Source organism: Echinops telfairi, unplaced genomic scaffold (assembly GCF_000313985.2).
Source record: "Echinops telfairi isolate 266 unplaced genomic scaffold, ASM31398v2 ScPeMD7_7469;HRSCAF=8507_0, whole genome shotgun sequence".
NCBI lineage: Eukaryota > Metazoa > Chordata > Mammalia > Afrosoricida > Tenrecidae > Echinops > Echinops telfairi.
The window spans coordinates 35,974,101-35,992,970 of NW_022111372.1; the positions used below are offsets into that span (position 1 = coordinate 35,974,101).

The window sequence follows — 18,870 nt, forward strand, 5'->3', positions numbered from 1 at the left end:
CATTTGTACTGCTTTATAATTTAATTAACTGTTTATTTCTTATGTTATATATCTATCTGTATAAATATATATATATAATTATTAGCATTCTGGTTTTGTTTCTCTAGAGAACCCTGTCTAACACACCTGCTTTTACAGTGTCTCACATGTTTCTGGGCCCTACTTTCTTCCCCATCCAAATTAACATCCACATTCAATCATTGTAATCCCTCCTTCCCATCCTCAAATCTCTTTTGCATCCTTGACTCACCTGATGAAACACTGTCAAGGGCTATCTAGTTGACTTCTGCCTCGTACTGAACCATGTAACAGCATAGAAATGCCCTCAGAGAGTTTTCTAGGCTGCGATTTGGGGCCTGGTGTTCTCCGGTGGAGCTGCTGGGTGGGTTTAAGCCACTAACCTTTCAGTTTATCAGGTGAGCATTGAGACCTTCCTCCACCAGGCTCCTCAACAAAACCCTTTAAAAGAAGATTGAACTCCCCGCCATCGAGTCTGTCCTGACTCATAGTGGCACTACAGGGCAGGCTAGAACTGACCCGGTGCATTTCTGGACTGTGACTCTTTTTTTTAAAGATCATTTTATTGGGGGCACTTTCTGCTCTTCTAACAATCCATACATCAATTGTATCAAGCATATTTGCACATAGGTTGCACATCACTCTTTGCTAGAAGTTTTCTTTCTATTTGAGCCCTTGGTATCATCTCCTCTTTTTCCCCTCCCCACTCCACCCTTGTGACCCCTTGATACATTATAAATTATTATTTTCATATCTTACACTGACCGCTGTCTTCCCTTCCCCCACGATTTCTGTTGTTCATCCCACTGGGGGGGAGGGGGGAGGGTATGTGTCTATCATTGCGATTAGTTTACCCGACCTTCCTCCTGCCCTTCTGGTTTTGCTACTCCCATTCCTGTTCCTGGATTCCCTGTGTCGTGAGTTCTTATCGCTTATCTGTACCTGTGCACATGCTCTGGTCTAGCCCGCAGTGAAAGGCAGGACTGGGGTCATGATAGTGGGTGGTGAGGAAGCCTCAAGGAACCAGAGGAGTATTGTGTGTTTCATCGGTGCTTTACTGCACCCTGATTGCCTCATCCCTTCCCTGTGACCCCTCTGTGAGATGTCCCATTGTCCATTGTTGACAGATGGGCTTCTCTGCTCCGACCTGCCTTGTTCTCAACAAGATGGTTGTTTGTTTGTTTGTTTGTTTGTTTGTTTGTTTGTTTGTTTGTGTTGGGTCTTCTGATGTCATTAACCCGGTCCAGGTGAGACTGTAACTCTTTACGGGAGTAGAAAGCCTATATTTTTCCCACATAGTGGCTAGTAGTTTAAACTACTGGCTTCCAACTGGTGGTTCCAACGCATACCCACCACATCACCAGGCCTCCTCAGCAAGCCCTGGTTAAGTCCAAGTCTACAGCTACTCAACCAACGACTGCCACACACTGCTGGCCTCACGTAAAGGTCAAGACCAGAGCTGTTTCATTCCCCTTGTCCACCCGTGCTCCCATTGACATCTCCAACACATCCTAGCCCCTGCCCTCTCGTCTCTGAAGGCTTTGCTGCTTAATTCACAGCACTGAGACAGAAATTGGTACGGGGCTTTCCTTGCCACCCAACTGTAGCCCCAACCCCAGCATCCCTTCTCAGTACTAAATATCTTCTACTAGACTGTACAGTTGTTTTTAATGTACTTTTATTATGATCAAATATAAGGTAGTCCCCAATTTACAGCAGGGTACCATTGCAATAACTCCACCATAAATCAATGACCTCTTTTAATTTTTTCAGTTTTCATAAAGATTGCCTTTTGTTATTCACACCTATGTCAATCCTATCTTTATTTGACTTGGGGGTTGTCACAAAGGATACCATGAGCAAGTGATGTGCTGTGACATTGTGTTTAGTGCAGATTACACTAACAATAACAATGTACCAAAAACCTGATCATAGGTGTCATTCATCATAATTCAAGCTAAGTTGTAAATTGGAAACTATTTGAAAATTAAACACTTGCTAATGTATCAGTTTCGACACATACCGTGCAGTGACAATGACACTCCATATTATGCAGCCATCTCCACGGTCCTTTTCCAAATTATTCCACCACCAGGAACAGGAATCCGTGCCCACAGGCAGCGCCTCGCTCCCTCCCTCCCTCTTGCCCGCAGTGCTGTTGCGTGCAGTCGAATTGATTTAGACCCACAGAAACCCTGTGACCGAGTACACTTTCTATATGGTTTCCTTGCATGAAATCATCCCAGAACTCAGTCACTAGATCTTCTTCCTACACAGCCACTGGGGCATCCAAACTGGTAACTTCCCAGTGAGCAGCCAAGTACCGAACTGTGTACACCACCTCAGCCCCTACTAACCACTAATAAACTTTGGGTTTTTTGCATTTTCCTATTCTAGATACTTAATTTTTAATATTAATATGTTTATTTTCCCATGCCTTTTCCTATTATGTATATGCTTTTACGTTGTACTTTATATAAGTGAAATCATACAGGATCATCCTTTCCTGACTTATTTCACTTAGCATAATGTTTTCAAGTTCCACTCATGTGGTGGCCTACACCGACTCTTTGAGGCTGAGTCATAGTCCACTGTTCCCCCACGCAATGGATTCACTTTACAACATCTCTTTACTCCCCCAGGACGTACACCTTCAGCCTCACCGTGGACCTGAGCTCCAGAAGGGACGGTGAAGCCAGCAGGCGGAATGGAGAGTTCCACCCTCCACGGACTTCCAGGGTCGTTAGCAGTGTGCAAGCTTTGCAGGTAATGGGATTTCTTCTCGTTTTAAGAGTGCAAAACTGAAGCACCTTTTGGCAGACCCCACCTCAGCTGTTAGCGTGTCATCATGTGGTGGCTTGCATGTTGCTGTCATGCCAGAAGACAGGCCAGCCGCACTGCAAACACCAACAGCGTCACCCAGGGTGGAAAGTCTCAGTGAAGCTTCCAGACTCTAAAGAAATAGCAGGAAGTGCACTTGTGAAGGGGTAGCCTCTGAAAACCCCACGAATGGCAGGGGGCCATTCTCTAAGAGTGTGCTGCAGGAGGAGACCCATGTTGGGAAAGCACTCCAAATTCTCCTGAGAAGAGCTGCCCCCAGCCCCCAAAGTAAAGCCGACCTTAACGATGTGGATGGAACAAAGTCTGGGGGGCTTTATTTGCTTAAGGAGCGTGACTGAAAAAATGAGGTGAAAGAGCTGCAACTATTAATAATAATATTAAAAATTGGAATTGGAATCCATTCATAATTGGAATGTTGGACGAATATGAATCTATAAAGTGTGAAGTATGAACCAGTGAAAGGTAGAAGTCGTAGAAAGTGAAATGGAACGCCGACAGAGCCGTAGCCTCGGCCTGCCTGAGCGGAAATGGACCGTCATAATCACGTGGTTTCCTATGCCAGGACCGACAAGTCCCAGGGGAACTGGAGCCGCATGCGTTGTCCAAAGGAGCATTTGAAACGATCCTTACCCCTGCAAGGCAGAGCAACTCATGCAACGTGGTTCAAGGCTCTGTGCCAACCACAAAAGCCAGTGATGAAGAAATGGAAGAAGTTTCACTTCTTCAACCTGAAATTGATCAGACAGGCAACTCCTTGAGTGAGCATGCCTCTGTGATCCGTGTTGTTCGTAAAGGCTCACTCTGAGTGCTCACACACATGCACACGCACATGCCTTCTGTACCACACACTTTACAGGCACTCTCTCCTCACGACCCACCCCCAATCAGACAGGGATGTGACTCCTCCACCTCCCCATTTTACAGACCCCACAATTGAAGCCCCTCAGGGTCAGGATGCCTTCTGGGAACCAAACCACCTCCATATTTCTGGAATCAGTTGTGTTGAGGATGTCAAGGATGGACAGGAAGAGGTGGGCGGAGACGACAGCAGAGCAGGCCATAAGATGCCGAAATGGTGACCATTTTTGGATGCCTGCATCCTGCTAATCCCGGTTCAGTCCTGTATCCCCAGAATTGAGCTCAGCCCCGACCTATGTATCTCATCCAATGAAGGACAGAATAGAAGGCATAGTCAAGATCCCTTAGGGAATCTCCCTAACCCCAAAGCTCAGCCTCCTTGCCCAAGAGCCCGTGGGCCTACAAGACATAACCTCAGAGCTTGGGACAACAATACCAAGTCCTCTGGAGTCAGGCTTAAATCGGCAAGAAGGATGGCCAGGACCTCAGAACCACTGGCAAGGGACCTCGAGCCCCTGCCAGCCACAGCCACGACAAGCGCTTCCCCCAGGAATGGGGAAGATCCAGAAGAGACTGGATTCATTGCCCTAGAGGGAAGAGAGAGAGTAGACATAGGCTCGGGCACTAGAGAGATCTTGAAAGTATGACCTTGATCAAAACTGGGCCCCTGTTGACAGCCACGGGCACTCGAGATAGGTAAAATCTAACCTGTGTCTCTCTGTGAACTGAGCCCACCTCCCCTGCTCTGACTCCACCCCTTCTATCTGGTGAGAAAGGGGAACTATGACACCTGTGGGGGTCTGCAAGCCAGGAGCTCCAGCTAGCCAGGAGTCTCCAACTCATAGTGACCCTATAGGACAGAACTGCCCCTTTGGGTTTCCCTTAGAGCCAGCAGTGGGTTCAAACCACCAACCTTGAGGTTAGCAGTTCAATGGGCAGCCCACTGCGCCCCCAGGGCACCTCCTTCAGAGACAGCTGGTCCCAATCCGTGGAACCTGGGAATCAGATCTGATGAAAATGAAGGTCTTTGCATAATGTGATTAAGTTAAAAATCATGGGGTGCAAATTGTTCTGGATTATCTGGGTGGGTTCTGAATGTGACCCCAGTGTCCTCGTAAGAGGGAGGCAGGGAGGGATTAGGCCACAGAGAAGAGGAGACGCCACTGTGCAGGCCCAGGCAGAGACTGGAGTGCTGTGGCCACATGCCAAGAAATGGGTGGAGCCACCCGCATCTGGAATCGTCAAGGACTGATTCCTTTCTAGTCCTTTGGTGGGAGTATGACCATGTTGACACCTGGATTTTAGACGCCTGGCCCCCAGAACTGTGAGAGAACAGGTGTCTGTTGTTTTAAGTCACCTGGACCTCACAGTGCTTCACGGTCAACAGCCTGACCTTGTTCTGTAAGGTCCCAAGGTTAGTCCCTGCCTCACACTCCTATGGCAAAGCTCTGCATTTCAAAAGAGCTCTGGACTCATCCAGGGACGAAAATGCTCCAAATCCAAACTCAGAGCTCAATGCATTGGTAATAGCAGTGTAATAACGGGTAATAATCTCCTGTCAACTTGAGAAGGCATGGCGTCTAGCCTGTCAATCAGGTCACACCTTGATGACCTCATTTGGAGGCACAAAGGAGATAAATAGCTCACTGGAGGCCAGATAAACTCTCTCCCTTTGATACATTCCTGTTGACAAGCCACATGGAGCTACACTGATGGCAGCCAGAGCCCTGGAGCTGGAGGAGACCCACACCAGCGCTTAGATGCTTCCACCGCCACTGCATCCACAAGACTTTCCACCCACTGGCCTGTGATCTTCCTGCACTCAGCATCCTTGCATGTGTTGCATGAGTTTGAAGAGGAATTTATAGACTGGTATCAGATATATGGGCTAATATTGGATTTATGGGCTTAATCTGGACTAGGCTGGGATGTTTTCTCAATATACAATTACTCTTTTATATAAAGCTCTTTCTTACACACACATGAGTGTCTATGAATTTGTTTCTCTAGTCCACCTGGACAAACACAAACAGCTACCCTCCAAGCAGACTAGTTTAGCACGAGCCACATGCTTGCAGATCAGCCCCTGACAGGCGAATGAGCCAAGATCTTTCACTATTCGTTCTGAGAAAGAAAGACAAGCATCTCGGTCTCAGGCTAGGCTATGCCCGCTCAACGGTAGCTGAGACTAGAAGACAAACTCTCTCCCCCAAGTTCTGCCCTAGAAGGTTGGGGTCTACATCCAGAACTAAGCATCTACCTTCCCCAAGAAGAGACAAGCATAATACTCGCTTTACCTTGGCTTGATCCATGCCCTGTGTATTAGTCTGGGTAAACTAGAGAAACAAATCCATAGACATTCATATGTGTATAAGAAAGAGTTTTATATACAAGAGCAGTTGAATATTGAGAAAACATCCCAGCCAGTCCAGATCAAGTCCATAAGTCTGATATTAGCCCATATGTCCGATGCCAATCTATAAAGTCCTCATCAGATTCACAAAACACATGCAATGACACCGAATGCAGGAAGATCACAGGCCAATGGGTGGGAGGTCTTGTGAATCCAATGGTGGTGTAAGCATCTCAGCACTCGCAGGGATCTCCACGCGGCTTCTCCAGCTCCCAGGGCTCTGGTTGCATCAGGCTAGATCCATATGGCTTCTCCTCAGGGATGTCTCACAAGGAGTGAGCAGAGAGAGTGTGTGTCTCCCACCTCCAAGGAGAATCCTCAGGCAAAGGCCATGCCCCTACAGAGGTCTCATTGGCTACATCCTGATTGACAGGCTAGACTCCACTCCTACACTCTTAATCCTCAAATTGACACCAGATTATATAACTACCAAACCCCGGAACTACACACGGGTGGCATCAAATGTTCTAACAGGCTCACACACATCCCATTTTATGAACCCACCAGACTGTAGTTCGATTCCCCAAACCATGCTGGCTTACCTTTCCGTGGCCAACAATAGAGGTGATCTGCGGAAACAGAAGGAGGTGTGGAAGGAGCTTGTTCTCTGTTTTCTTATAGTGAAAGCATGCATCCCTAATAACACATTCGCCAGTTCAACTTGTCTCTCCCGGACAGTTCAGCACCACTGCTGACAGGAATCCTACTGTGCAACCATCACCACTTATGCTTGCCACTCTATTCCCCACCACGAGCAAAGCCCTGTGTCCTCTAAACTGAGCCTCCCCCTTGCCTCTTCCCTCTCACCCCAGCTAATCATTAGACCTGGATCTCAATCTATTGGCCATCTCATATAAGAGGGGTCAGACACTGTGTGTCCTTTTTGTGGCTGACTTACTTCCCTCATCATACCTTCTCAAGGCTCAGCCACATAACATATATTGGGATTTCATTTCTCTTGATCGCTTAGTAAGGTTTGAGTCTATGGTTAGAGCCCATTCTCCTAACTCATTCATCTTTGGACGGGCACTGAAGTTGTTGCCACCTTCGGCTGCTAGGAGCATGGTTGCCATGAACATGGGCATGTCCTAAGGCATTCCGTGACAAACAGCGTGACTCTTCGGAGCTCTGCAATATTTTTTTGCACTCTCATTGGGTAGCTGCCCCAGGTCAGGACTGTGAGGGGTCTCACACTCACAGGACATACATTCCAGAGTGGAGAGAGTGGAGGAGCAAGCCTGAGAAAGCCTAAACTGCTGAGTGGGGAGTGTGGTTCTAGGGAGGCTTAGGAGGGCACTGCTAGAGGGTGTTCCAGCCTCATTAATATCCCGCGAGATTAAATTGCACATGCCTCTCTTTCCCCTCTCCCAGGCCACGATCCTGAGAAGAAGTGTTTTGGTGGTGCGCCACGGGGAGCGAGTGGATCAGATCTTTGGGAAGTTGTGGCTGCAACAGTGTTCCACTCCGGATGGTGGGTACCGTCCAGGCAGGCTCTGAGCACAGGGCAAGGTCCAAATAGCTCCGACATCAACCCTCCTCCTCCTTTCAAAGGATTCTGTATAGACCATCTATGTGGAAGGCCCATGTGCTCTGGAGTCCCAGGCTGATACAGATGGTTAGCAGCCAAGCACTTTGGAGGTTGGAGGTTCAAGTCCAACCAAAAGAGCCTTGGAATAAAGACCTGGAGATCTCCTACTTGTCCCCCCACCACCCCTGGCCACACAAAAAAATCTGCCATGAAAAATCCTATGTTCAACCCTGATCCATAAGGAGTCACCATGAGTCAGAGACAACTTGGCGGCAACTGGCAATGTGAGCACATGCTCCATCTTCCTCCACGGGCTTATACATGTGCGTGTGAGTGTATGTTGGATGTGAGCAGTTTACCTCAAACACTTTTTGGAAGACGGGGGGATGGTTATAAAGAATAAATAAGTCTGTTCGTATGATGTACAGATGGGCCTGTTTGCCCTCGCAGAATACACAAGAGTATTTGGTTAGCGTATCAGCACTGAGACCTAGAGCTGAAGGCCCCTGCCCTCCCTGTCAATACCATCTCGCACCTCTCCGAGGTCACCTGGTGGCCTTGGTCATCCCCCGACAATTTGGGCTAAGCTGCTTCAGAGATGAGCATACTCTTGCACGTGTCTCTGGATCTCGCCAACTTTGTCGCCCTGAATGCCAAGGACTAGGGGCTTTGCTTGTTGTCAGTACCACTCTACAAACCCATCTCATGATCAGCAGAGAAAAGACTGAAGTCGTTAAAGGATTTCATTTTGCTGCAATCCACCTTCCATACTCAGGGAAGATCAGTCGAGGGATCAAACAACGCATTGCGTTGGGTAAGCCCGCTGCACAAATGTTGAGAGCAAGGGTGATACTTTGAGGACACAGGTGCGCCTGACCCACACCGCGGCTTTCCAGTTGACTCTCTTGAAAGTGAAAGTTGGACATTGAATACAGAAGAGCGAAGAACTGATGTATTTGAGTGACAGGGCTGCTGTTGGACTGTCATGAGAAAAAACTGGTCTGTCTTGGGGGAAAACTACAGCCAGAATGCTCCTTAGAGGCAAGGATATAAAACTTTCTCATGTGTTGGGCCAGTCTCTGGAGAAGGACATCATTCTTAGTAAAGTAGAGGGGCAGTGAAAAATGGAAGACCCTTGATGACATAGTTTGGCGAGGTGCCTGCCAGAGTGGACTTAAACAAAACAAGGATCGTGGGGATGGCGCAGGACTGGGCAGTGTTACACAGAAGGCCACTGTGAGTCGGAACTGACTCCCAACCACCTAACAACGACAATAACAAGGAGACTCTCTCTACTAATGCCCAAGGCCTATACCAGAGCACCCCCCCAAATGAATAAGCTATAGTGCCATGATTTCTAAGTCTTCTCTGATTTCTGTATTTTACACCATATACATTTATATATAAACATAATGTCTGTCACCTACTCCAGAGGTGTATTTATAAAAGCACTTTGTTATTGTTTTTTAAGTTTGTTTTTCTTTTTAATTGGCACAATAGAGCTTACAAAATACCTCCAGGAGGAGGGAGCAGTTGACAAACAAAGATAGGAGGCATGTAGATGACCTAGATCAGGGTATTAAACCTCGTGATAAAGTTTAGTCACTGTTGCTGGACTAAAAGCCCTTCTGTGATCCCTCTGGGAGCCCAGCTGACCCCAGCCAGTCTCCGTAGCTAGGAGCTGAGTCTAGCCTCTGCATGTTCCAAGACCACATCAAGAAATAGCCTAGGAACTGAAAATACAGGGAATCCAGGATGGATGAGCCCTACAGGACCAGTGGTGTGAGTGGCAAAACAGGGAGGGTAAAGGGAGAATGGGTAGGAAAGAGGGAACCGATTACATGGAACTGCGTGTGACCTCCTCCCTGGGGGACAGACAACCGAAAAGTGGATGAAGGGAGACGTCGGACAGGGCAAGATATGACAAAATACCCATTTATAAACTATCAAGGGCTGATGAGGGAGGGGGGAGCGGGGAGGGAGGGGAAAAATGAGGACCTAATGTCGGGGGTTTAAATGGAGAGAAAATGTTTTGAGAAACGATGTACAAATGCGCTTTACACAATTGATGTGTGTATGGATTGGGATAACAGTTGTATGAGCCCCTAATAAAATGTTTAAAAAAAAGAAAGAAATAGCCTAGGGCCTCACCTAAGAAAGCAGATGGTGCTCGTGCTTGGCAGGGTTGTCTAGAGAAGCAAAACCAAGGATGCTCACATCTGCGTCAGGAAGAGCTTTCTATCAAGAAGGGGTTCAAGCCCAACCAACTCAGGTCCATGGGCCCGATGCTAGAAGAGCCCCCTTCAGACGCACCTAGCTGTAGCTTCATGAAGCAGGAAGCAGGGAGATCGCAGGCCAATGGGGGCAGAGGTGCGTGGATCCAGTTCAGAGGGAACATAGGAAGAAGCCAACAGCCCCCAGGGTCAGCAGCCCACGCAGGGCCACCCCTAGATGCAGACACAGAATCTGAGTAAGCAGGAAGAGAGAGAAAGAGGCCCCCAGTGTCTCTCTTCTCAAAAGACCACACCTCCAAGGATCCATCAGCACACGTATGGAAACAGCAGTCAAGAGATCAATAGATGCATTGCCTTGGGTAGATCTGCTGCATGAGACCCCTTTAAAGAATTGTAAAACAAGGGCATCGCTTTGAGGACTACAGTGTGCCTGTCACAAACCATGGTATTTTCAATTGGCTCATATGCATGTGAAAGTTGGACGTTGAATAAGGAAGACAGAAACAGCAATGTACTTGACTTGTGCTCATGGAGAAGAATATTGAACCGACATGGATTGCTGAAAGGGCAAACCGATCTGTCTCGGAAGCAATATGGCCATAGCACTCCTGAAAAAGCAAGGATGATGAGACTGCATCCCACATAATTTGAGCACGCTGTCAGGAGAGACCAGTCCCTGAAGAAGGACACTAAGCTTGGTAGAGGGCCACCCGCAGAAAAGAAAGGTGTCAAGGAGATGGATTGACACAGTGACTGTAACAATGGGCTCAACCACTGGAACATGAGGATGGTGCAGCAATGGACAGTGTTGTGTTGTGCTGTGTTGTGTTGTACGTAGGGTCACTTGAGTCAGGCCCAAATGGAGGTACTTACCAACAACAACCAAAGACAGCCGTGGACAGAGAAACCCTGCCTCCCTGTGACTGGGGACACCTAGAGATGGCGTCTTCAGGGGCAGATCTTGACAGAATACTTCCAAGCAGGTAGCACACACCCAGAGGAAGAAGCACAAGAACCCTCCTCGGGCCCTTCCCACAGACGGTAACAAGGTTACTCCAGATTCTGTACCGACTCTGCTCCCATCACAGCCTGACCTTGGCTTCACATCCTCATCGCCTCTGACACAGATCAAGTGTCAGGCAGAGCCACGGGACTGCATGGCGTGGACCGACATCTGTGGGATTCCAGACACATTTAAGAACATGATGCAATTGACGGGCTCTCTCTAAGACTAAAAATGGGAGAGGCCTCCTTTCCTGACTCGTACTTTCGCTCTTTGTAAATTCCCATCAAGCCTACCATGCAATCCAAGTCTCTGCCAGTGGACATTCGAGGGCAGTGGCTTTTAGGAAGATTTTGCAGGAGACCTGAATTTTAAAAGGCACGCAAATCCACCGCTGCCTGTCTCTCAAATCAGAGAGGGCTGTCTTGTAGGACCTAAAGGGCCTCAGAGAAGTCCAACTGTTTCCAGAACTTGCTGGGGATCCGTTGGAAGAATACAGTGTGTGCTGGATGAGGGCTTGATGGGACACCGTGCCCTCTGTAATGACAATTGTGAGGACAAGCACCTACCCACCACGTATTGACCACGGACTCTGGGGCCATGCTCTACCAGAACGCTTCGTGGTGATGGACCTCAGCATGCTTACTTTTCACATGTCGTCGGGAAAGACCCCCGTGAAAAGAGAGGAACCCCCCAATAAGATGGATTACCGTAATAGCCACAACAATGGGCTCGCACACGCCAACAAGCATGAGGATGGCACAGAACCACTCACCGCTTCGTTGACAACGAAAAACGACCCTCTAGTCCAGCTGGGACTTAGTATTATCTCACTGACTCATCCCAACGATGTCCCTTTGTGGAAAGAGGCAGTCATTGACTTCCAGTCACACCGTCAGTAGTAACTGGTGGTGCTGGGATTTGTGCGCCACCTATCAGATCTTAGAGTCAAGATCAAAGCCAAAGTGAGCCCTGTTGCTGAATCCACCTGATTTCCAGTCCATTCTTCTAGCAATTGACTGAATAGTGCATTAAGCAAGAGAAAATGGCCATACGTGTCCATCCCCTGAAGCAATATGATATATTTCAAGCTATGGGAAGGAGTCAGATTTCAGCTAATTAATTGATGCCAACTTAAGATGCTTATCAAGCTAAGTTAAATCGGTTAACAGAAGATACTTGGTCTCTGATGGAAGCTCCATTTCTATTAGGGAAATGAGTCATTTTCGTGACAGTTTATGGGAAGACAAAGGAGAGAAGCGGTGTTTCTGGGACTTCAGCCTAAGCTTTCTGGCTCCCTACCCCAGGGAGGCATCACAGTCTTGGAAACTCACAGGCGCAGTTCTACCCTGTCCAGTGGGGTCATGGTGAGTCAGAGCTGACTCCGTTACAGCGAGTTTGGTTGGGGTTGGATTGGGTACAAAGCAGACTGGCTTTTTCCCTTCAGTTGAATCCACACCGGAAAGCATCCCAAGCACGAGAGCTAGAAAAAGGCAAGTAACAATTGCGTAACTCGGAACCGTGTTTGTACCACGTGAGTCTGGAGCTTGGGAGTCTGGGGACAAATATAGACCCACATAATAAGAGTGAGCCTCCAATGCTTCTTTATGCTTTAGGGAAATACTACAGACCAGACCTGAATTTCCCCCGCAGTGTGCCCAAACGGAGGAATGGCATCAAAGACTTTGAAAATGACCCACCACTATCATCCTGTGGAATATTCCAGTCCAGACTTGCAGGTATGTCCGAGGATCCCTCTCACGGGAACCATCGTGGCAATACGAACCATTGTAGCTAATGTGTACACTGACTATCTTTTGGGTCCCCAAAGAACATGTGTGGTCCATTCTAACCCCTGTGCCTGTGGTTGTCATCCAGCTGTGGCTGGGTTGTCTTCGTTGTGTTCATGAGACAGGATGGGGTGCTGGGCATCTTGAATCAATCTCTCTTTCTTTTTGAAATTATGAATTAAGTTGGGGGCTTGCATTTTGGACCATCTACTATGCACCCAAAAGTTCAAGCCAGCACACACACACACACACACACACACACACACACACGCACGCGCACACATGTATTGTGCCTCGGCCTCATCCCCACTTCTCATTTCTCTTCTCCCTCTTATGGTCCTCCATCCTCCCCTTCACCCAAGGCAATGCCTGTCAGCCCTCCAGTCAACAGCTTCATCTGCCCTCCTTTGCCCTCCCTGCCTTGGTACCCTCCAAAGTCTATTCCCTTTGGCACATTCGTCCTTTGTCGTGATTTTTGTCTTCGTAGTAGTGGACGGAAACAGTATTTGTAATTGACTGACTTCACTCAGCATCAGGTTCTCTAGGGCCTCCCGGGTCGTGAGGGGCTTCGTGGTTTCATCCTCATTTTTTCAGCAACGCACAGTGTTCCATTGTGTGCGTGTACCAACGTTTCTCCGTCCAGTCTTCTGCTGACGGGCTGTGGGTGGCTTCCAGCTTCGCCAGTGCTGCAGCGAACGTGGGAGTGCGTTGGTCAGTTCGCGCCATGTCTCTTACTTCTTTAGGACAGAGACCCTATGGAATGTCTATTCCCAGTTATTGGAGTGATGCCAGAGGCTTTCCACTCTGGTGGTACACACTGAGAGTCCCACCAGCCATGTACAAGGGTTCCCCTTCATACCCTCTCCAGCATTTGTGGGTTTTTTGAGCCGATCTCTTTTGAGACATAAAAGAGATTAAACAAGCAAGCCTAGGAAGCAGAGATGGGGTGAGATAAGCGCTGAGACACGTGGGGCTCTCCCAGGACCAGGACACAAGCTGAAGAGACCAAGCCCTTCTTTCAGAAGTGCCGCAGCGAGAAAGCCTTCCAGGAGAACGGGGTCCTAAATCTGGCCTTCTAACCTCCTGCACTACGAGAACAATCATTTTCTGTCTGCTACATCCACCCCCTGGTGATAGCCCTGGTGCAGCAGTGCTAGATAGTAGATGCATCCGTTCTGGCATGATCTCTGTTCTGCTGAGGCACAGGGAGGTACACCAACTCATGCAAGATCACACAGCTAATGCATGAAAAGGCAGACCTTTGACCAAGGAATGGATGGTTGAGGAAGTCAGAAGGCACTAGTCTGTGTGTGAGAGATGGCCCTTAGAAGAATGGGAGGTGGGGGGCGGGGGAGAACTAAATGATGTCATTCAAGTTCTTTCATTGATTTTGCTTCCGAATCTACCACTTTGGGGATTGGTTGTTGTTTTGTTTTTTTATGGCTGGCTCTTTGGTTCCACAGGATTCAATGCTGGGAACAGAGTTCATGTGGTCTTCGTTTCGTTAATTAGGAACTGGAATCTAGAGAGGTCATGGGCTTTCCAGGTCTCACAGGAACCCACTGGAACCTGCTCTGTTGGTCCCATGCCCAGCGGGGCTCTGGTCGTGCCGACCAGCAGATCTGTGGGCAGAGCGGGAGCGTCAGACCTGGAGCACGGCTTGGTTTCCGCGGGATAGTGATGTGCTCAGTCAGAGTCTCTGGGAAGAGAGAGCTGGCTTTCTCACAGGTTGGTGTGAGCCAGCTCCACAGACTGAAGACAACACCCACCCAGTAACACACAGTCCTGTAGGGGTGGCGGGGTCTCTGCTCGGGCTCACACGGAATCATGGGTCAGCCAGGCTGAGCTCACGCAGAGGCTCTTGGAATCAGTTCCCAATGTCGTTGGCCAAATTCCATCCCTGCCGGCTGTCACCTAGAGGGCACTGTCCTCCTGCATCCCATGTGACCCCTCCATGATCAAAGCCAGTAGTGGACACTCTCTTACACATCAAATTCCTCTCACGTCTAATATCCCCGCATTCTTTTCTGTGATCAGACAGACAGCATCTTTATTTTTGGTGGGCTCTCCAGAGTAGGTTAGGCCCACCCAGGAACATGTTACTTTTGTCATATCCTCTAGTAGAATCATGGAAGGAGCCATGGTGGTGTAGTGGTTATGAGTTGGGCAGCAATCCACGAGGTCTGCAGTTCAAAACCACCAACCACTCCATTGGAGGAAAGGGGGTTTTTCTACTCTGGTAGGCAGTTACATTTAAGGAAACTCACAGAGGCAGTTCTAGTCCATCTTACAAGGTCACCACTGTGAGTCAGTATCGACTTGACGGCGGTGAGTTTTGCTTTGTTTTTGACCTGAGGGATGATCTCATCCCGGTCAGAAGTCTGCCCACACTTGAAGAGATTATGCAGGCTGTATACACCAGCAGTGGATATCTTGGGGCCATCTCAGAGGTCGCCTACCACAGGTGGCCAGCCAGGAAGGAGCCTTGAGGCTAGAGTTGTGAAGGGGGAACTCCGCCTGCTGTTTTTCAGGAGAAGCGCTGCTGGACAGCGGCATCAGCATCACCTCCGTCTTCGTCTCCCCAGCCCTCCGCTGTGTGCAGACGGCCAAGCACATCCTGGAAGGTCGGTGAGAACGCCAGCCTACTTCCCAATTTGTCAGCCACCAATTTCTCATCCCCGCTCCCCCCTCTCCCCTTAAAGACAGTGAATGGTCATGCCGAAGCCAGAAGGCAGTGATGCACCAACCCTTTAGAAACGGCTCACAGGCACTGACCCCACTCGTATTTCTTGAATGCCAGGATTGTGAAAGCATTGGTATTCACATGACTAAGATGACAGCATAAGGCTGTCATCTTAAGAACTGCCGTGGCAGGAGCCCTGCTGGAGTAGTGGTTATGCACTGGATTGTTAACCACCTGGTCAGGCGTTCTAACACCACCGGGGGCTCCTTGGGAGAAAGACGAGGTTTTCTACTCCTGTGATGGGTTACAGTCTCGGAGCCCCACAGAGGCAGTTGTACCCAGTCCTACAGGGTCACTGTGAGTCAGAGTGGACTGGGTGGATGTGTGGTCTGGTTTGGTGGGCCCTTCTGAGTACAAAAGGCATGACTTTCCCAGGGCAAGAAAATGTTCATAGGAGCTGCCCAGCATCCTCACAACTGACGTATCCTGGGAAACCCTTGGGAGACTCTTCTGCAGCTTTCAGCCCAGTGGAAGAAGAAAGTCCCGGCCCAGGAGCAGCCAGCATTTATAGGAGAGAGGGGTGTGACCTAGTTCATGGTGGAGGCCAGAGGCATGAATGGGCTTCCGCAGTGACGGGAGAGAAGGCAGCCGGCATGAATGTTGACCTCCATTTCCTCCAAGGCTTAGGAAGGTATCGCCTGGTAAAACTCAGAAAGGGGAGGGAATTCTGTAAGTTTGAGAAGTATTTAAGCGTGGTCAGTTGTCTAGGAGAGCCAGGGCATGGGTTGGAAAACAGAGTCAGACTAAGGTCAATGGCTGAGGTCTGGCCCACAGAAGAGTGGCCAACAAGATGTCTTCGAAAGGAAAACCTACAGCCAAAGAGTTGGAAATCTTCCAAACCATCTCTGCCTCTAGTTCATTCACAATGGACACAAGTCCTTCCAGGCTCCAAGGAGAACTCGGGAACCTGGTTAATGCCCCTGCTCTCCTTGTCTAAGTATGGCTAACACAATAACCCTCCCAAGGACGTGGAACCCACTTGGGGAACCGCCTCCATTTCCAGCATTTGAGTTTAAGGCGACTTTCTCCATTTCAAGTAAAGACATTAAGGTGCTCGTTTCAGCTCTGCCTCAAAAATGATAGCCCTACATTATAGGCTTCCTGTGAGTCAAGGTTGAGAATGCTTGGCCTCGCTGGTGGTGAAAATGGCAGGGATGCTCAGCTGCCAACCCAAAGCCTGTAAGTCCAGTTCCACGCAGATGTCTGGGAACCAAGAATGGCGATGTACTTAAAAAAAAAAAAAGAGTCTTTAAAATTCTACGGAGCACAGCTCTGCGGTCACTGTTGGGGCCGGCACAAGGGGACTGGTATAAATTGCTTGGGAGAGTGAGCTGCAAGGCACTGGACAGGTCCCCAGGAAGATTTCCTTTCACCCGTCTGCCTTTGCCTTTCCCAGCATGCGTCTGTATCAGACTGATGCTCATGAGTGCTGTTCCCAAAACCTTGCCGTGACCATGGGATCCGCCAAATCCTTGTGGTCCCTCTTACCCATCACCAGAGGTTTCGTCCCAAGGTACCAGGTCCGGACTGTAGCTGAGGAGTTGTACTGGGTGGTCAGCATGAGCACCCATGGGGGACGTACTGGTGGCGACTCCCTCCCAGCTCCTGGGAGATGTTAACACATCAAGGTCCACCAAGCTCTCCCATTGATTTTCTTGAGGACTCCTTCTGTCTGTCCCTTCTTGACACAGAGAGGGTCATCGTGCCTCTGATGCGTCCCAACTGCTCTGCAGTTTTTGTCTCAGAAATAGCAAAATTATACTTAATGATCATTGGAAAACAAATCACATTTTTGGAAAGGTGCTATTTAGATACCTGGTTAAGATGTTGAAACTGAGCAGGTGCTTCATTGACCCAGAGTCAAGGTGGGTTGGTTGATTTTAAACTCTTGTATCCCATTGAATTCAGAACTCAAATTGGAGAGAAAAATTAAGCTCAGAGTGGAACCTGGGATCTTTGAGTGGACAAAGTGGGAGGTCGGCAAAACCATCCCCACCCTCATGACCCTGGAAGAGCTGAAAGAGGCAAATTTCAATGTGGATACTAATTACAGGTAAGCTCTTTGCAAGTTCTCTGCCGCCAAGATTTCTCGAGTTCTCTTGCTATGCCTAGCTCTTTAGCATCACAAACCCTTCTAATCGTCAATTAAAAAACAAAAACAAACCAACACCCCCCCCCCCATATGTTTGAGTCTTTTGCCAGCATCTGAGCACATCACAGAACCAATCTGTAGACTTCACAGCCTCTTTAAGGCTGCATATTGGAAGAGGGCGTGCCTCCGAGCCCCACAGCTGTAACCCATGACCACTGTGCCAGTGTGGCCCCCATGTGGCATGAGTTTCTCCCCCTCATTTTCAGGCCAGCATGCCCGGTCTCCTCCCTGATCCCAGCGGAGAGCTACGATGACTATGTGGACAGGTGTGCCATGAGTGTGGAGCGGATCATCAGCACCTGTTCACAGGACCGTAAGTCCTTCCACCTTCCTCTGGTAGGAATGTCTCCATCCACTCCTCACCCCACTCCCAGGATTTCAGCCTTACTTCTGAGATGGAAACTGGCTGGTTTTCTGAACCTGGGGATGGCCTTCCTCCCCCTGGCCCCATGCCCAAGCCGTAAGGGTATTATACCACAGACTATGCAGCAAGGGACCTAGATATGATTATGAATTGTGTCCCCCTCACCTCCATACCTGATGATGCAATCTGGCTTGGCAAAAAAAATTTTTCTGTTATGTCAATGAGGTCGTCTCAGTATAAGGTGTGCTTTATGCCTTATCACTTCAGAGACAGAAACAGCAGATTCGACACAGAAGCCCAAATGGGGACAAACGGGTGCCATGTGCAGACTGCATGGGGCTGAGTAATGCTGGGAAAGATAACATTCTCCTGGATCCTATAGAGAGAATGTTATCCTCTACAGCTCCTGTCCAAAATTCAGACTTCTCACTTCTTGAATTGCGAGAAAACAAACTTCACTCTTCTAAAGCCACACACCTGTAGCATTTCTAACACAGCAGCACTAAACCGGGCCCATACTCCAGGCCTCTGAACCTGAGGCTGAGTGCCAGTGAAGCCAAAAGGAGCAGGTCAGCACCAACCCCCATGCCATACCCACCCCAGCTTCCCAGAGAAGAAGAGACCTAACCAGCGCTGGGCCGTGACTGAAGGCCAGTTTGAACGCAGGCCCTGTACAAGTAGACCATTGAGACTATTAGGGACAGTTAGCTATGAAAAGTAAGTATGCAATTTGAATCCAGGAATACTCTGGAAGTATAGCAAATTTGCCTAAAGGAGATTATGGCATAATGGTGGTGGTGATGATGTTCTTGATGTTCTTGTTGGTAGAGGTGGTGGTGGTGGTGGTGGTGGTGGTGATGGTGGTGGTGGTGATGGTGGTTATGGTGGTGGTGATGGTGGTTATGGTGGTGGTGGTGGTGCTGATG

General features: G+C 48.8%; 1 protein-coding gene across 2 annotated transcripts in view; it reads left to right on the plus strand.

The window, feature by feature from the left end:
• Nucleotides 1–18,870, plus strand: part of UBASH3A (ubiquitin associated and SH3 domain containing A) — a 50,064-nt gene that overhangs the window by 24,085 nt on the left and 7,109 nt on the right. Inside the window, exons 7-12 of one of the 2 annotated variants that reach the window (XM_004696910.2) lie at nucleotides 2,661–2,784; nucleotides 7,502–7,601; nucleotides 12,512–12,634; nucleotides 15,217–15,309; nucleotides 17,337–17,481; nucleotides 17,787–17,893. In XM_004696910.2, coding sequence (XP_004696967.1) covers nucleotides 2,661–2,784; nucleotides 7,502–7,601; nucleotides 12,512–12,634; nucleotides 15,217–15,309; nucleotides 17,337–17,481; nucleotides 17,787–17,893 — 692 coding nt within the window. The remainder of the gene's footprint in view (nucleotides 1–2,660; nucleotides 2,785–7,501; nucleotides 7,602–12,511; nucleotides 12,635–15,216; nucleotides 15,310–17,336; nucleotides 17,482–17,786; nucleotides 17,894–18,870) is intronic. The other variant, XM_045284890.1, reaches the window with a different exon arrangement.